The sequence below is a fragment of the Trichechus manatus genome, unplaced genomic scaffold, assembly GCF_000243295.1.
Source record: "Trichechus manatus latirostris isolate Lorelei unplaced genomic scaffold, TriManLat1.0 scaffold00048, whole genome shotgun sequence".
Classification (NCBI taxonomy): domain Eukaryota; kingdom Metazoa; phylum Chordata; class Mammalia; order Sirenia; family Trichechidae; genus Trichechus; species Trichechus manatus.
In genome coordinates, this window is record NW_004443984.1 from 13,986,608 (window position 1) to 14,005,922 (window position 19,315).

Consider the following 19,315-nt stretch of genomic DNA (forward strand, 5'->3'; position numbering starts at 1 on the left):
CCATCTACAAATAAACAAACTACACATACACACATATGTATCACCTGGTCCATCAAATAATTTCTTTAAAAATTCAACATATTCTAATTCCTACATGACCGGGAGCATATAAAACGGAGTTATATATATATATATATATTTCATGGCTTCATTTTCAATCTCCTTTTAACTATCCAATATCCCTAAAGATAAAACACTACCAACGCTAATATGTGGAAAATGGAAACTAAGGCAGGTGGCGGGCAACTTGCCTAAAAATTGAGACAATAACAGAAGAGGGTCCAAGACACGGAGTAAACTACACTGTAAACCAGGGCAACTATGAGCCATCACCTGTTTGAACACCAGCAACAGAGATCATATGGCCTGTAAGGCCTAAAATATTTACTATCTGGTCCTCTGTGGAAAAAGTTTACAACTCCTGCTCTAAACTATAGTGCCTGCTCTTTTTGTAATAATGCTCTAGTTCAATTAAACTGATGGCTTTATCAGCCTTTCTGTAATAAAATATTAAACTTCTCAAAAAGTCAAAGTCACACTCATTGAATTTGGTCAGGCCAATATGCAAGCCATTATACCTCACTGTACACAGACCTTGCATAATCACTGGTGTGATGCACCAAGTAAAACTTTGATAGGCATTTGATATAATTACACAGCTTTCCTCCCATGCCACAGGATGAAATTTAGAAATAAACTAAAATTAGTTGTGCAGCCCAGATCTTGCACCAACTCCAACCAAGAACAGTTTCAGCAAAAATCCTCTGAAATAACACCAGTTACTTTGACTATTCTGGGCTCTGTATATAGAGAGTTTCTTCAGAGGCACAAGGTTTTCTCTTTTGAAAGAATAGATGTATTTCCCCTACTCCTGGGATGAATCATGAGCCATATGGATCTGTCCCATTTCACTTCCATTCTTCAGGAGCTCAGTTATCATGGTTTGGCTATGACCTCCATCCCCACCCCATCCCCATCCCCAGTGTTTCCGGGGCTGAACACAATTTATCCTTGAAAAGTATGTTCATTCTCCCTTATACCTATAGTGTGGTCCCCTTCAGAGAACACAAATGTGTTCCTATTTCTCTGAGTAGATTTAACTAGTTTCTCAAAGATATACCTGATACAGTTAATGGGAACACTTAATAAACAGGAACACGAGTGAATAGCTGAGGGCTGTCAACTGATTCTGACATGCAATTTCCATTTCTCTGATTTCCAATGCAGTGAGAAAAGAAATAAGAAAACCATTATTTGACTTTCCAAGTTGATACTGTAATAAAATGACCAAGTCAGGCTTCATTAAAGATCATGACACAGCCCCTAAAAGACTACTCAGGCTAAAAGTAGTTATCAGTACGGCTATGTTCTTTGTAGTTATACTAAGACCTTCACAATTAGCAACAAAAACTGAATGGGGCGGGGAGGGGTAGTTATTCTTTTATTCAAAGGGACTGACTGAACAAGGTCTTGTTTGTGACTAGTAAACCAACCGGGGCTGGCATCAGTGTCATTTTATTTGTTTAGGCCCCAAGCCTGAAGACTGATTTATCAGACTTGGCAGTAGAGCCCAGGCATCTCACTGACTTTAAGCTTTAAAAAGCTTCTCAAGTGATTTTAATGCAGCCCCAGGTGAGAACCACTGCGTTATAGAAATTGGAGCTGGAACTGCATGGCTGTCAGTTTATCCACTGGGACCAGTACAAGAACTTCAGCAGTAAATCAGACTTAGGACTATAGGTACCATTCATGCAGAGGTGTTTCTCAATCGTGTCCAAGCCCTGGACTTAATCAAGACTCACAATCTCTCTAAGAAAAGAGAATCGAATCATCCTATGTAGCGCCAATCTAGGGATCTCACCAGATGCGGGCTTCCGCTCTATCTGGAGCTGCTGTAATGATGTTCTCTCCTCTCTGCAAGTCAGGGAGTCCTTATTTAAATTTTGGGAGAAGGGACAGTAATTAAGTTGGGTACCTACAGTTTTGTAATTTTTCACTGAAATATGAGAAAAATGGAAGAGGAGAGAATAACCTAAAAGACTGAAGTTACTATCTCAACTGCAAAGTAGGGAAGCTACCTCAGAGCAGATTCCCAGTCATGCAAGATCATCTGTAGTTTGGGAAATCAGGACTCTGAGTCTTGCTCTTCAGGTGAAGAAACGCCTTACCTTATATCTTCTTCTATCTTAGCCTGAGCTTCGAGATCAAAAGGGTCAGCAGAAAAGAGACGAATCCTTTCTTGCTCTCTCCGGGCTCGGTCCTGCTGCTGCTCCACTAGGACCCTAGAAAACTTCTCTGCAAAAATATGGGGAGCAGGGGTGTGTGTGTGTTAAGTCCTGCTATACTTTCATTCTTTATTAGTACGTTTACACATCAAACAACTTCTCAAAAAGCAACTAGAAGAGATTCAGAGAGGATGCCTAAAAATTATCTGCGGTGAGCAATTACATTTTGTTTTTATTCTCTGAAGCAAGTCTATTTCTTCACTTAAATGTAGTATAAACAAATAAAGTATCATATTGTTTCTACTCAGAGGTAGTGACTTCCCAGCTAAATCAGGGGGGAACTACTAACTGTGTGGCAAATCTATGTCTCCCATTCCTCCTCTTCCCATTACCCTCATTGTCCTACCACCTAACAAAACAAAATAGAGCACTACAATGCCTTTTTTTCTTTAGAATACACTCTGCCTTAAACCAGGTAAGTGACATGCAAACAACTGTTAGCTTATCTATATTTTATATGTCCTGATGGAAAATAGTCAGGAAAATTAGTAAGAAGAAAACACTGCTTGCTATAAGATATATGTTACAACAAGAATCTTTATTTTGCTATTTCTTAAATGGTGGTACATTTAAAAGTGTAAACTTAAATGTGTCATCATCGCATTTTTGGCAACTAGATATGCTGACATAAGAAATTAAAGAAACCACGATAATGGTCATATGAACTACTAACACATACAACTTGGATCGATCTAAGAAAAACTTTGTTGGGTAAAAGAAGCCTGACACAAGAGTATATACTATTTGATTCCATCTATATGAAGTTCAAAAATTGGCAAAACTAAATCTAGAATGATTATTAGAACAGTGGTAATCTATGGGGGGAGGAAAATGACTAGAAGGGAATACAATGGAACTTTCTGGAGTGATAGAAATGTTCTATATCTTGATTGGGATGGTGGTAACATGAGTGGGTACGTTCATCAAAATTCATCATATTGTGTACTTAAAATCTGCATCCTTCTCTGTGTGTAGATATTACCTCTATTTGAAAAACAGTCATTTCAGGAATGACTTATTAAGTGTCTAGTATGCTTTAAAATTTAACCAGTACAGCTTCATGAACACAAGAGTAAAATGGGAGAAATTTACAGAAAAAACTTTATTCATAAACAACACTAAAAAATAAATGTTCTGTTTAATAAAAGAATGCCTCAAATACAGCTCCAAACAAACTGCTGGCAATAGTTTTTGGTAATACCACCAAAACCTGGGTTGGATGAGAATAAACGGTTCTATTGTGCCATACAAGTTGATGGTACTGGACATGTTTCCTGCAACTAAAAGATTTCAGCTGGTATCAGCTAGCTTATTGGTGGTCTCTTCAATTGAGGATCTAACCAAAGCAGCCAAAATAATCACCACCTGGGGTATGTGCTGCTAAAAACAATTAGAAAAGAATGTAAAATGAGGGAGCTAGCCTAGATGGGTTTGAGGCTCTATGCAAACCTAAAACTTTACTGCGACTGCCAGTTAACTCAGCCTTTGACATTAGCACTAATTTATCTCTCATAGACCAAGTGATATGTTCAACAAACGATGAGACACAGTGGTTGAACGCACCAGCCGCATGAGTCTCTCCACATCTGTTGTGACACAACTGCTTCACCACAGCTCAGTTTGATAGGCTTCCAAACTTATAAGCTTACCAAGATCTCCACTGAGCAGAGCGTCTGCCAAGGGTGGATTGCGTTCCTTCAGCAAGGACAGCTCGTGGGGGTTGGCCAGCAACATGTCTCGGAGCAAGGCTGGATTGTCCAAGCCCTGAGGAGATGAAGCTATTTCTCCAGGAGATGAGTGCGGCTGCTGTGCTCCTGGTGGCTGGCGCTGCCAGGAGCTTGATGTGCCAGGCACAGCTATACTACTGAAGTCTATTCGTGGTAAGTCTGTTGGGGAAAATCAATTCAAAGTTTACTCCAACTAACTCCACAAAAGCAAACATTTGAAGGAAATTTGCTCATACAAGAACCCATGGTAGTAAATGGTAATTGCAGATCTCTAATGCCTTTTCCCCTGCTCTTTCTTATCACCTTTCTCATGCTGACTTAGAACATAAAGACTGGAGTCGATGAGAGTGAACCAGTAAGAAAGAAAAGAGGGGAGTAAACAATACTAATAACCCCAAATTTCTGGCTTATAAAATATCCCAGAATATGTATCAAGTTTTTTATTTATATTTTAAAAAAATTAAAACTAAATCCAAACCTAATTCATAAATCTGAATGTGATTCTTGAGAATATGCTTTGACATCTTGGATAAAGTATACACATCAAGTGAACAACACAGATGTTAAACTCTGCAAGTCTGTGCTAAATACATTGATCTGGTGAGGTTCTAATAGTGCTTTGAATTTACACTTTCATCTGTGCATCAATACTAACTCTTTCCAGGCCCCTGGGACGCTAGCGGGTGTAATCGTTTTACAGAAGAGAAAAACAGAAGGAAAAGGGAGTTACACAGGTTGTCAGTGCTGACTACACCAAAAGTTACAACAGGTTTATACGCTACAACTCCCAGGTTGAGCTGACCTTATTAAAATGAAAGGCGGGAGGGAGGGAAGGGGGATTAACTGCTTAGGAGCCGCTGAGCTGCTGTTAAGGGTGATGGAAAAACCTGGAAATGGACAATGGTGATGGCTGAACAATGCGATGAATGTAATTAATGTCACTGAATTGTACACGCAAAAAATGGCTAATGCTCTGTTACATATGTATATTTACCACAAAAAAAAAAAAGGGAAGAAAAATAAAAAGGAGTTTTAATCCTTTTAGAAGTTTTATTATAGAGGTCACTGGTGGTTCAGTGGTAGAATTCTTGCCTTCCATGTGGTAGGCCCAGTTTCGACTCTTGGCCAGTACACCTCATGCACAGCTACCACCTGGCTATGGCAGCTAACAACAAGACAGTGCAAAAGCAGTATATGGTAATAAATCCAAAAAATTATGAGAGCTAAAAGTTTTATTACACAAAGGACCACATACTGTATGATTCCAATTATATAAAATGTTCAGAACAGGCAAACAGAAAGTAGATTAGTGGTGGTGAGGAGGGTAGCGGTTTGGCAGGTAATAACTTCTTTGTGAGGTGATGAAAATGTTCTACAATTGATTGTGGTGACAGCTGCACAACTCTATGAATACACTAAAACCCACTGAATTGTACCCTTTAAATGGGTGAATTCTACGGTATGTGAATTGTATCTCAATAAAGCTGTTATCAAAAAAAAGTTTTATGAAGGAAGGAAGGAAGGTAGAAAGGAAGGAAGGTAAACAAAGTCAGAACGAGGGACTAGGCCTCAGTGAGTTCACATTTCTCCAGCCCCAAAATGTATCTGATGGGCATACTTATATCCAGTCCTGGGCTATCCTGAAGCCTCTTGGACCTCAAATAGAAGGGAATGCTTAAACTCAAGCACAAGATAACTCACCTCTTAGCATGGGTTCAATAAGCCACTTTCTTCAAGTTGATTCCGACTCATAGTATCCCTATATGACCAGAGTAGAACTGTCCCATGGGGTTTCCTAGGCTGTAATCTTTATGACCAACTAACCAAACATCAATGGATGGGCTTTGTTGGCGGGCTGAGAAATTTTCTCTCTACCCATTACACATTATCTTGAGAGTCCATTCGCTTCAGAATGATTTTTAAAAACTTGTTTATCTTTATAGACCAAGTTCTCCCTCCCCCAAATATTGGCTCTCTCGTCCAAATTGGACAGTACAAAAACAAAACTGTGAATCCCCAGAACTAACAATCTCACTAAGCTAAACAACGGGAGATTTGGTTAGCTAGTTCTGCAAATTTTTATTTATTGGCATATTTTAGCCACTACTTTCTCTAAAGTTTAGCAATAGCCCCAAGGGACTAATGTAATCCAGATCTGTTACGGATGGTGCTTGATGGTCTTTTATAGCTCCAGTTTCAAGCTGAATGGAAGCACTGTGTTATAAACTGAAGCCTGTCATCACCCAGACACCTATCATCTGTTACCATAAACTTTAAAAACCAGATGACCTAGAAGCTAAACACTGTTTAAAGAAATCTACCAGAATATTGCAAGTAGTGGAAAAAAACAAATACACTTCATCAAACAGTTCCATATCAGGAACTTAAAAGCTTTTCGTGGATCATGAACCCCTTCTAATATCTGAAGAAAGCTATGAACTCACTCTTCACACTCATGTGCACACATACACACATACACTTATGTGTATTATTTCAGGGACACAGAGGCTCCCTAAATCTCTGTGTACAGAGTACAGACTATAAATATCCATTCCAGATAGAGCATCTAATATAGATAACATTTTCTTATTACATGATTAACATCGCTGATAGGGAAGAACCAGAAATTGGTTGCTCAGCTGCTTTATGTTCATAAAGTTCACTGTAATGAAGAAAGCACCAAGGTTTAATTTCTGGGCTTTCACTTATTAGCTATGTAGCTTTGAAGATATCATTTAAAATTTGAACTTCATCTGTTAATGATAAAAAACCGTAAAGAGGGATCTCTTCCCCCACGACAGTTAAGAGATGACATGAAATGTGGGTGGAGTGCCTAGATGACTTGTAAAATGCTCTACAAAGGCCTGCCCCTGAAGGCCAGACACATAGTAGCAAAAGTCAGTCAGGAATCAGAGGCACATGTAGCCTTTCAAGTCCTTCCCAAGGATAAAGACTATTGTATAATTACTGATAACAGCAGCAGCAGCAGCTAACATTTACTGAGGGCTTGCTATGTGCTAAAGGTCTTACGTGCATTATTCTCATGACAGCTCTAGGAGTTGGGTTGATTATGGCACCTATCTCACAGATGAGGAAACCAATTCAGAGAGGTTAAATAACTTGTCCAAAGGCAGAGTTAGGATCTGTGCTCCAGCAGTCTGAATCCAAAGCCCTGCACTCTGAACCACTCTATGCTACCTACTGATGCCTGTGTTAACTACTTGTTATCAAGTTGATTCTGACTCATGGAGACCCCGATTCTGACTCATGGAAACCCCGTGTGTGTCAGAGTAGAACTGTGCTCCATTGGGTTTTCATGGCTGTGACCTTCTGGAAGCAGATCAACAGGCCTGTCTTCCCAGATGCCTCTGGGTGAGTTCGAATCGCCAACTCTTCCATTAGTAGCTCAGCGCTTAACCGTTTGCACCACCCAGAGACTCCTGATGCTTGTGTTAAAACAAAACTAAACCCGCTGCCATCGATTTGATTCTGACTCATAGCAACCCTACAGGACAGAGTAGAACTGCCCCACAGAGCTTCTAAGGAGCAGCTGATGGATTCCAACTGCTGATCTTTCGGTCAGCAGCCAAGATCTTAACCACCGCACCACTGAACCATTATGAGATCTCTTACTTGGGAATTGCGCTGGAGGTCGAGGGTCTGCACTCTCCTTCTGTCGTAAAATCACAACGTCCCCATCTTTCAAGCCATAAGAGGCCAGTGATCTGTGGTTGTCTGTGAGAGGTCTTTCAGCATAGACAATCTACGACAAGAAAAAGTTTTATAGCATAAAGCACTGAGAAAGAACATGGCATAAAAGCAGAAAAACCATAGTCTTTCTCTGAATCAGATAATGTCACTCCCTGCTTAAAACCCTCCAACGGTTTCCCATCATACCCAAGTCCTTCTTATCACCGACCAGTCCCAAACAATCTGGCGTCTGGCCCCCTCTGGCCTCATCTCACACCATGGTTGCTGTTCCTCAAACAATAAAGATCAACCTGCCCCCTGGGGTGTTTCACTTGCTCTTCTAACCTAACATGTATTTATTTGCTTATTTGTTTGTCTTTCTAACCCACCAAGATGTAAGCTATCTACCTGAGGACAAGGACTTTGTTTTGTTCATCACATCCCAAATGTCTAGAACAGGGACTGCTATTTAACTAATGTTCAAATATTTGTTGAATTAAAGGATGAATGAATTTATGCAAGTAGTGAATATAATTTTAGGTTTAATTTGGAGCAGGGAGGGAAATGGAAATGATTTACTCTGGGTATGCTAACTACAGTAGTAGTAAATAATGTGTACACTTTTAAATGATCTTGCTCACTGGCAGGTCTAAAAGGATCCCAAATACCACCTTCCTGCATTCTTCCTTCTTTTCTACCATCTCCAAAGTTTTATCATCCTTATGTTTATGAGTGGAGGAAAAAAGTGGAAAAAATTCAGGAAAGAATGATTAAACACAGATGCTAAAAAGATCAAGGATATACTAATAAAAATAATTTTATGACGTATAGTCGAACACTGAAGAAAAACCAGGAGCATAAAAACAGATGAAACAACATATTGTGGAAAGAAAAGAAATACGTAAGACATACATACTATAATTTTACTATCAAAGAACATAAAACCTGCTCTGCATCCTCATGTACTCCAAAGGGGCATACAGAATAAACCTCACACTTTGAAAGGTTTTCTTCTTTACAATTTGCTTTTCGGTGTACAGAACAATGGGTCGCATGCTAACCGAGGAACCTGAGTTCTGTCTTGGCTCTGCCAATAACTCCCTGACGTGGGACCTGTCACTTAGCCTCACATTTCCCATTTGTCAAACAAGCAGGTGGGGCTAGATGATCATTACAGCTGTCCTTTCCAGTTCTTTGTGCTATACTACCACACTACAATGTCTCCTCATGGATCCTCACAGCTCTCATACCAAGGCTGCGTGGCACAGAACCTGAAAATGCAGCATTAAAACTGGAAAAGAAGTGATTCAGAATTTGTGCTGACATGAGGAAGAGAACTAACAGGAATCTGAATTTAGTTCCCTCCAAAACTGAATCCTTATGGAGAAGAGCAAAAAATTGATTTGCAGAACTTGTAGGTCCAATTATATTTTACAAGCTCCATACATTAACTAGAAAATATTATTAGTTCTCACCCTCAACCTACAAAGTTAAAACATTAAAGCAGATCGCAGGTGTCCCTCTATCATCCCATTCACACTCGTTTATTTAAGCACACATCTCACAGTAAAACTACACCATAATCAACATAGATTTTTTGCAACGCAACCTGAGTGTCATAGGACAACTTGAGGGACTGCTAGGGGGTAAAAAAACACAACATAAACCTGAGTGGCTAGTGGCACAGGTTGAGTTGTGCAGCAAGAAAGAGAAGGCACGCCAAGAGAAACACCATGCAGGCAGGCTCTTACCAGGTGGTATCAACATTGTGAAGCCACGACAATGAAGTCACCAGTACTCCAAGGCCTCCTTTATTATCTAGGTTCAGAAACTCAACTATCAGTATATTTAGAGATATATGATCAGTCTCCTAGGACAGTGACAGATTCTAACTGTACTTATAAGAGAATGTCTATTTATTTACAATGAGGAATCAAATTTGGGGGACTGGAATGCTCCTTTCCACAAGACCACTGAATTCGCTCTATGTAGAAAACACTACATGGAAAGTCAAATTAAAATAGGAGCTACCATTAAGGTGAGGAGCCCTGGTGGCAAAGTGGTTAAGAGCTCAGGCTGCTAACCAAAAGGTCCTTGGAAACCCTATGGGACAGTTCTACTCTGCCCTATAAGGTTGCCATGAGTCGGAATCAACTCTATGGCACACAACAACAACATTAAGTGAGCTTCTACTAAGAGCCAGCATCAAACTAGGTTCTCAGTCTCCCACTTAAACTCTTTCATGACCCTTGGGATAACAACTGCCCACCCATTGTTTCCACCTCTCAGGCTTCTTGGGACTCTACTTTTCCCGCTGAAAGTATTTGTTGCCCTCCAGTGGGGACTTGTGTGATAGTGAATGGTGAAAGAAACATTTGTTGAAGCAAAACAGCTGGGGTTACCAGGCAAAACCAGGAGTGCCCAATGTACCCAGATGGAACACACCCCTCAAGAAAGCCTGCCACCCATGACAGGTGGGCCAGACGGGCACCCACTCATCATGTATTTCCACATAATATTTCCCAAAATCTGTATCAGCAACCAAAATTTTAAACACACTCAACGACTTAGCATGCTTCCATTAATGAAAACACATGGTATCAACAAAAAATTCAAAGTAGAAAATAATTGGGTCTTGAAAGGGTTTTAATCCTCATATTCTCTTACTGAAGTCTCACAATTATTTGCCCCCTTTTATGGACAGGGAACTGAGATCACAGTCTTCACAAATACTATACAACTTCCCCAAACATAATCCCAAAGTGGCCTGCTGAATTAGCTGAGTTACTTTCAATGACAGCTATTAAGTGATTCACTGCCACTAAGTGAGTGATGTCCATGGCTCAATGCATCCTCTATCCTGAACATAGAGGGGAACACTACATACAACTTGCTCTTTGGACTCCCATTTTACAGATGCCAAACGTCACTCCACCACTGTTCAGTTACAGTATTTCCTCATCAGACAATCTAACTTGAAAGGAAGGCAGTGTGATCTAACAACAAAAATCTAAGATCCAGTTAATCACTAAGAATGTAATTAAAACGTGGAATATTGCTATCTGCCACAACGTCCTAGAAATACTGGAGAATGTGGAGGAGAAGCAAACATTCTTCATACTGATAAAGCAGAGGTTGTACTCTATTTTAGTCCAAGGACACCAATGAGATAAATGAAAGCCTGGCCAAAATTATAATGGCCACAAAGAAGTCATTTCTTTTTGTTAGAATAGGCTTAGAGTCTAAGAAAGACAACTATATGACAGCTTAAGTCCCAGAATAAATCTGCGTGATGATTTTCCAACTTAACATGAGTATCTATTAGACCAATGGCTTCAAATCTCTACCAGTCAAAACAAGTTTTGCATAGAAGAATCCTGATCAAAAGGGGAGAAATGCAAAACAGAATTTCAAACTCTCATGGACTCTAGACTTTCTGGAGTGATGGAGAGTGGATGAACCCCTGAAATTATTGCCCTGAGGTAATCTCTGAACCTTGAACCAAAAACATCCCCTGAGCTCTTCCTAAAACCAAACAGTAGTTTAGCTTAACTAGTAAAAAAAGGTCTGCCTTAAGCATTATGCTCTTTTAAGTACTATTTATATGAGATCAAATTGACAACAATTCGAAAGATTGGATGGGAACCTTAGGGGGCACTGAGTTTATGCTAATGAGGGAGGAACAACTCAGAAAAGGAGGGTGAGAATGGTTGCACAACTCGAAGGATATAATCAATGTCACTAAACGGTACATGTACAAACTGTTGAATTGGTGTATGTTTTGCTGTGTATATTCTTAGTAACAACAAAGTAAGTAAAATTTAAAGGAAAAAAAATGTTTTGGAGATGGCATTCCAGACACAGAGGTGATGCTCTGCACCATTCATGTTACCCAACTCAAAGCCTCCAAAGCTCAAAAGTTTTGCCACTACAAGAACTTGCAAAAGGAGAATTTATACAGCTAGAAGTCTTAGTCTGCAGAACTGGCACAACTGCTAGTACTTACTCCAGAGGAGGCACCCTAGACAGTGAATTCTAATCTTAATCAACATTTCAAAATGGACTAATTAGTAAACCCCCGAAACCTTTAAACACGATGCCAAATGTGTTCTGGTCTCTGGATATGTCTTCAATTAACAGAAATTTTAACAATGCATTTCTAGCATTAAGGACATAAACTGCACATAAAACCTCTGGAATCATACCCATTAATTGAGTACACACTATATGCCAAGTGCTGTACATATACTATTCCATGCAATAGGTTGACTTTTACAACCCTTCTGGAAAGCAATTTCGCAATATTTACTAAACCCAGCCACTGCCATCAAGTTGGTTCTGACTCATAGCGACCATACAGGACAGAGTAGAACTCCCCCATAGGGTTTTCAAGGCTGTAAATCTTTACGGTAGCAGACTGTCACATCTTTCTCCCACAGGGCTGCTGGTGGGTTCGAATTACTGACCCATCCGTTAGCAGTTGAGTGCTTAACCACTGAGCTACCAGGGCTCCTTATTTACTAAAAAATCTTTCAAAAAGTTTATACCTTTGCGGTGCAATGGATCACTTTTATATGTTCTTTCTTGCCATGGTCTTGTGGCTCCTATAAAATGATTCGGTGGGATTATACAAATAAGGTACTTGTGGCCCACCAAGGGGATTAGACAGCTTGCTGATAATGTAAATAAGGTACATGGAACCCCTGCGGAGGTGAGACCATGCAAATAAGGGATATGGAACCCTAATGAGAGGATTGATCAGTTTTGCCATCCAGCTAGGGTTAAAAGAGAACCAATCCTGGAGCAGGGAGGGGACCTTACTACCATCAAGAAAGAACCAGGAGTGGAGCATGTCCTTTGGACCTGGGGTCCCTGCACTGAGAACCTCCTAGATCCAGGAAACAGAGAGCTGTGGCACTGGAGACGGCAGGAGACAGTGAGAAGCGGCAGCAGAGAAACAGCAGCAGCCGACGGTGAGGTGGCTACAGTGGGTGTGCCAACCCACAGAATGAGAGCTGAGTGCCTTCATGCTGACGTTTACTGGCAGAGCGGGGTGTCTCTGGGCACTTACTGGCAGAGCTAAAGGGGTTTATAACACTTGCCAGAGCAGGGTAGAGGCAAGGCTGAGGGGCTGAGGGCCTGAGAGAGGCCTGCTTTTGGGCACAGCTGTGAAAAAGCCATCCTAATCAAATAACTATATTCTGAGTTGTTCCTGATCCTGAATTGTAATCTGTTACTCCCCTAATAAACCCCGTAATCGTGAATATTGTCTCTGAGTTCTGTGTGGCCACTGCAACAAACTATCGAACCCAGTAGAGACATAGAGAGTGCTGTCGGAGGGATGGCTGGTGTCAGAACTGGTAAAAAGGTTGAAGGGTGGAGGTATGTTTGAGTTCCACCTCACAGGAATTGGCCTTGGCTGATGTTCATCTTGATTCTCTCCTCCTTGTGAAGTTGAATGAGGAGGTTATACCACACTATTTTTAAACCTTCGACCTGGTAATTCATAGGTTAAGATTTTATCCTGAGTAAACAACAAGAAATGGGGACAAAACCTTAAGTACTGGGATAGTCATAGCAATATTACTCGTAACTGCTTCCAATTTCCCCCAATCAAATGCCCAGCAAGAGGAAAATGACTAAATATAGTACATCTATATGATGGAATATTATGTAACCATTAAACAATTATAAATTTGAAGAATTTGAAATGTTACAGGAGAATGCTGACAACTTAGTGTTGACAGAGAAAGTAAGATATGAAATTATACAGTTCAGGCCCCATTATGTTTAAAAGATACAATAATTATATAAAGGAAAAAAGCTTTAAAAAATAAAATGCCATTATCTCTGGATTCTGAGACAACAATTTATTATGCTCTTCTCTATATTTTCCTATATGTTATACATTTTCTATCATGAATACATAGTATTTTTATCAGGTAAAACCACTTGCTAGAAAAGGCCATCATGGTTGGTAAAGTAGAGGGTCATCGAAAAAGAGGAAAACCCTCAATGAGATGGGATGACACAATAGCCAAAACAGTGGATTCAAACATATCAATGATCATGAAGATGGTGCAGCACCAGGCAATGTTTTGGTCTGTTATACATAAGGTCACCATGAGTCGGAGCCCACTCAACGGCAACTAACAACAATATGGGGGAAAGAAATACATGAAAATTACCTGCGAAAATAAACATTCCAAAAGCAGCTACAACCGAAAATTTCAGTTTCCATTGGTTTAAAATAATGTTTCACAAACCACAAATCATGCTGTGTGCAGAGCTGCATTTCCAGGATCATACTATTGAAATGATCTCCTAATATCTGGCCCTTAGGTATGCCTTTCATTTGAGGGTCCTTACACATTCCACACGTTTCTCCACATGCAGAGGTAAATTATAATGTGTTTCAAAAACATGAAGTCACTAATTTAAAGTGAAGCTAAGTTCTGATAATTGTTTGAAGTTCACCCAGCCAAGTCTGCATCAAAGTGTCAAACACAGCCAGGACTGGTTTCCAAGACCACACTTGTATTAAGAGATGGAACATGCCTAGCTTTAATCACATGCGAAAGTAGAGATGGCTTCTATTCTAAATTTGTTATCATGCTCTACATTGCATTATAACTGCTATAATCAGACTAAAGCTGTTAAAAATTATCACCTTTTCCAAGTGTATACTTATGCACACTTGATGCTAATGTGAAAGAATGAATTCTAAACCAGTGATCGTCAATGTGGAACAGGCATGCAAGACAATTCTTTCAGGGTGTGGGAAGAAAATAGAAGAGTTGAATTTTCATTTCCATATATCTTATTTTATCCTTCATTAAGTTCTATTTTGCGCTTGTTTATAATGTACATAATGTATTAATTCATGTATATAATGTGACTCACGTATATATCACATACATATTTTATGTATGCATGCATAGGCATAATACATTAGTTCCTAACAAGCATGCATGTTCAGAAACATTTTACTGATAGAGATAAATGACCAAAAAAGTTTGCAGACCAGTGGTCTGGACACATATTGGCAGGAAAGAATACCCAAGAACATAAAAAATACTTATTCCGTTGAAGAAATGGAGTCAGAAATTGGAGGCAAAGGAATGAGAATGGAGATGGTAAATAAGAGGAGGTAGACCAGGAGAACCATTCGAGGGAGGAAGGGAAGATGAATAATGTGGGAGAACCCCGGGAGATAAAAGCAGTAAAGGAAGGGACTCAAGTAGGCAAAGATGATGTTATTTGTGGGTAAAAAACTATAACGATGTTTACTATTATGATTTGACGAAAGGAAATGACTCAAGTGTCTAGGGTGGATCCTGTTCCTGCCTGATGGGCAAGCAAGTGAAAGACAACCGACCACCAGACATCTTAAAATAGATACTGTGTTGTCAGGTTACAATGGAGCCAACAGAACAAACTTGAAAAACAGGAGCTGTTTACAGCTATGTAATACAGGCTTAACACTAGTGGGAGCCCAGGTTTCTGTATGCTAATATGGCTTGTGAAGGAAGTAAATTCCAAAACATTGACATAATGAATAAGAAAGAATTTGGAGTTGGTCTAATTGTTCAATTGTAAGGTCTTTCTAACCTCAGACCTGGCAGAGGGCAGTGCCTGCCTCAACCATACGATTCTTTGTCTTTCAATCTGATACCCTTTTTAATTTACTTAAAATTTTTTTATGACCACCTCAGAAAATGGAATAGAAACAATCTCAATCTACCTCCTTTCCCAAGCTCTAATAACAACAAAATCAATTTACATTTTATTTCCCCTAAACCCGTTGCTGTTGACTAGAGTCTGACACAGAGCGACCCTACAGAACACAGTAGAACTGTCTGATAGGGTTTCCAAGGAGCAGCTGGTGGATTCGAACTGCCAACTTTTTGGTTAGCAGCCAAAAGCTCTTAACCCCTGTGCCACCAGGGCTCCTTTATCTTCCCTACCAGCTGGTAATTATAATCAGGGTAACACAACAGCTAGTGGAAAGAAAACTGACAAAGCTACCTTCAACTACTAAGAGCTGATTTTTCCCTCCCTACTGAAACTGTCCCTTCTAAGTTCTCCACATGAGGGATTCATCGACAGGAACTGGTTCCTGAGTTTTTGTGGATTAACTTTTTATAGAAATTGCAGAAAATTCCTTTTTACCAATTTCTTTGTAGTTTTTTTTTTTTTGGGGGGGGGGGTTCTGGTGTATTTGAATGACACTTTGTGCCCTGAAATAAATTCTTTCTTGGTATTCAGCTTTATGCCAAGGTTCTGAAGTTCAGAGTGTAAAGGAATCATACTTCTGAACAAAATATTGACACATTTGTTTACCACAACACAGGGCAAAACAAGCTGCAGTGGGGCAATGGTTTTTGGAACTATTTCATAATTGCAACAGGGAATCAAGATGTACATTCTGGGGCCTTGGAGGACTCTGATAATTTTCTTAAATGTTTAGACTATGTCTTCTGAGGCCTACTTACCAAATCAGATTTAAGTGTTTTAGTATGAAGGCCACAAAGTTATTTTTACCAATCCTGCATTTTGAGAATAAATTACTAAAAATGTTAAGAGGAGCTGAACTTCTGTCCAGTCGGGTAGGGAAATGAAACAACCAAATCACATTAAGGAGAAAATACTAGATCATTTTCAAGCAAATAGCCTTATAAAGCACTGAGCTTTGAACTGACCAAAACTCTGAAGTGACCTGAAGTAAGAGGGATTTTGGCCTACTGCCAGGGAAGAAACGAGAGAAACAAACAGCTTGAGTTGAACCTGTAATTTTTTTTTTTTAAAGAATCGAGCCAGAAACACATGTGGTAAGGAAAATAAAAGCATTTCCAAAGACCTCAAAAGCAGGTAGTGCCAAGTCTCAAACTTCTCCCCTCACCTAAGGCGCAGATGTGTACATTTAAAGATAAATTCCATATATGTCGGCAAGAACCCTCTCCAAAATAGCAAAGCAGATGAACACGTATCTACCAAAGTGATCCAGGCTGGTATTTCTGGTTGGCGAAGCAGGATGTTATAAGCCCTTCAAATCAAGTGCTACTTGTTAGCTCCAAGACATCCCAAACTCGGGGAGAAGGAGCGACAAACCAGAAGGTGAAGAGGGCCCTCAACAGTCCATGCGCCCCTCACACTGCAGTAGGTACGTCTACCGCCGGGTTCTCCGCTCCCTCCTCTCACACCCCAGCCCATGCTCCAGGTGTGTGGGGGCAGCTACCGACTCCGGCTCCCTCCCGGATGCGGGTGCGGGCTGGGAATGGCCATCCCTGCGCCTCCTACACCTCCGGCCCCATTCTCCATCAGTAGCAAAGGGAGGGCTTGAGGCCCCGAGGCAAGGAAACCTCCAGAGGCCCGCCCGCTGCCCGGCGTACCTGGCTCTCGGCTGCGGGGATACCGGACTCAAGCTCGCACAGCGCGCGGAAGTTGTGCAGCTCGAAGTCGGCGTCGACCTGGAGGGAAAAGGTCACCTCGGAGAGGTCCCTCCGCACACAGTACACCGTGAGCAGCATGGCCCGGGCCCGATCCAGCTCGGCTCGGCCCGGCCTCGGCGCGGGACTGAGGGGCTGTGGCGGCGGGGCCTGGCTGGTGCTGCAAGGGAACGGCGCGAGCTGCTCGTTCGCCCGCTCGCTGGCTGCTTCCCTCCTTCACACACGCTCAGTGACTCACTCCCTCCCGCCCTCACCAGCAAGCTCCGCCGCCGCCACCCGCCTGCCAGTCCGTCTGCCCGTCAGCCTGCCTGCCTCCCACCGCTGCCGCCAAGCACCCGACGCCCCGCCCCGCCGCAACGCAGCTGCCGTAAAGCCCTCCTCGTCCCCGCCGCCTTCGCGACGCATGGGGGGGCGGGGCCGAGGAGAGGAGGCGGGATGAATGGGGAGGGTTGAAAGGGGAGGCCTGGGAAGGGGAATGGGAGGGAAGAAGGAGGAAGAGCAAGAAAACAGGGAGGGAAAAAAAGGAACGCGGTGAAAGAAAAATCTATTCATTGATCGGTTTAATAACTGAAGTTGGAGCCCTGCTGGCACAGCGTTTAAGAGCTTGGCTGCTAACCAAAAGGTCAGCAGTTGGAATCCACCAGCCACTCTTTGGAAACCCTATGGGGGCAGTTCTACTCTGTCCTATAGGGTCGCTATAAGTCGGAATCGACTCGATGGGCAACAAGTTTGTGCAGAACTCCACAACGTCATTTATCCATCCAACTGGCATTTATTAAGGGCCTTCTCTACCAAGGATCCCTGGTGGCTCCGTGGTTAAGCGGTTGGCTGCTAACCGAAAGGCAGGGGTTCCAACACACCAGCAGCTGTGCAGTAGAAAGATGTGGCAGTCACCTTCCCTAAAGATGACAGCCTTGGAAACCCTGTACGGCAGTTCTACTCTGTCCTATAGGGTCGCTATGAGTCTGAATTGACTCTACCATGTGCTAGGTGCAGGGGGCGGGGGGGGGGGGGGGGGGGGGAAGGGGTACAAAATGGTATAAAAATGCAGGCCCTTGAGGGCAGTTCTACTCTGTCTTATAGGATCACTATGGGTTGGAATAGACTCCACAGCATGGACAGCAACGGATGGGGTTTTGTCCTTAAGGAACTCTGAGTCTTGTATAGTTCTAAAAGATTTTTTGCAAGGTAGAAATTGAGGCTCAGAGATATTAATTCAATTTCTGTCAGGCTGATTTAGGGTTAGGATCAAAAATTACACTGCCTAGCCTACAGACCTGGTAATCCACTTCTGAAAAAAATGGCCAGTGAAAACGTTATGGATAGCAGCGAAACCTTGTCTGATATAGTGCCAAAAGATGAACCCCTCAAGTTGGAAGGCACTCAATGTATGACTGAGAAAGAGCTGCCTCCTCAAAGTAGAGCCAACCTTAATGACATGGATGGAGTAAAGCTTTCCAGACCTTCATTTGCTGATGTGGCAAGATTCAAAACAAAAAGAAACAGATGTAAACATCCATTAATAATCAGAATGTGGAATTATGAAATATGAATCAAGGAAAATTGGAAGTTGTCAAAAATGAAATGGAATGCTTGAAGATTGATATCCTAGGCATTAGTGAACTGAAATGGACTGGTATTGGCCGTTTTGAATTAAATAATCGTATATGGTCTACTATGCCAGGAATGACAAAGAAGAGCGGCATTTCATTCATCATCAAAAACAACATTTCAAGATCTAGCTTGAAATATAATGCTGTCAGTGATAGGATAATATCCAAACGACTACAAGGAAGACCAGTTAATAAGACTATTATTCAACTTTACACACCAACCACTAATGCCAAAGATGAAGAAACTGAAGATTTTTACCAACTTCTGTAGTCTGAAATTGATCAAGCATGCAATCAAGATACATTGGTAGTTACTGGTGATTGGAATGTGAAAGTTGAAAGCAAAGAAGAAGGATCAGTAGTTGGAAAATATGGCCTTGGTGATAGAAACGACCAGGGAGATTGCATGATAGAATTCTGCAAGATCAATGACTTATTCATTGAAAATATCAGCTGGCAACTATAAACGTGGACCTCACCAGATGGAATACACAGGAATCAAATTGACTACATCTGTGGAAAGAGATGATGGAGAAGATCAATATCATCAG

At 41.3% G+C, this 19,315-nt stretch overlaps 1 protein-coding gene across 4 annotated transcripts in view; it reads right to left on the bottom strand.

Annotated features, from left to right (window-relative positions):
- The window catches only part of DDI2 (DNA damage inducible 1 homolog 2), a 40,520-nt gene extending 23,052 nt beyond the window's left edge, over nt 1-17,468 (bottom strand). For 2 of the 4 annotated variants that reach the window (XM_004377224.2, XM_023732162.1), the window contains exons 1-4: nt 17,095-17,467; nt 7,646-7,775; nt 3,935-4,171; nt 2,169-2,295 (exon numbers count right to left, since the gene is read on the bottom strand). In XM_004377224.2, the coding sequence (XP_004377281.1) occupies nt 2,169-2,295; nt 3,935-4,171; nt 7,646-7,775; nt 17,095-17,232 (632 nt within the window). In that variant the 5' untranslated portion in view covers nt 17,233-17,467. Of the gene's footprint in view, nt 1-2,168; nt 2,296-3,934; nt 4,172-7,645; nt 7,776-17,094 lie in introns of all 4 variants that reach the window. The other 2 variants (XM_012555794.2, XM_023732161.1) reach the window with 2 other exon arrangements.
- Between the last annotated feature and the right edge of the window lie 1,847 nt (nt 17,469-19,315).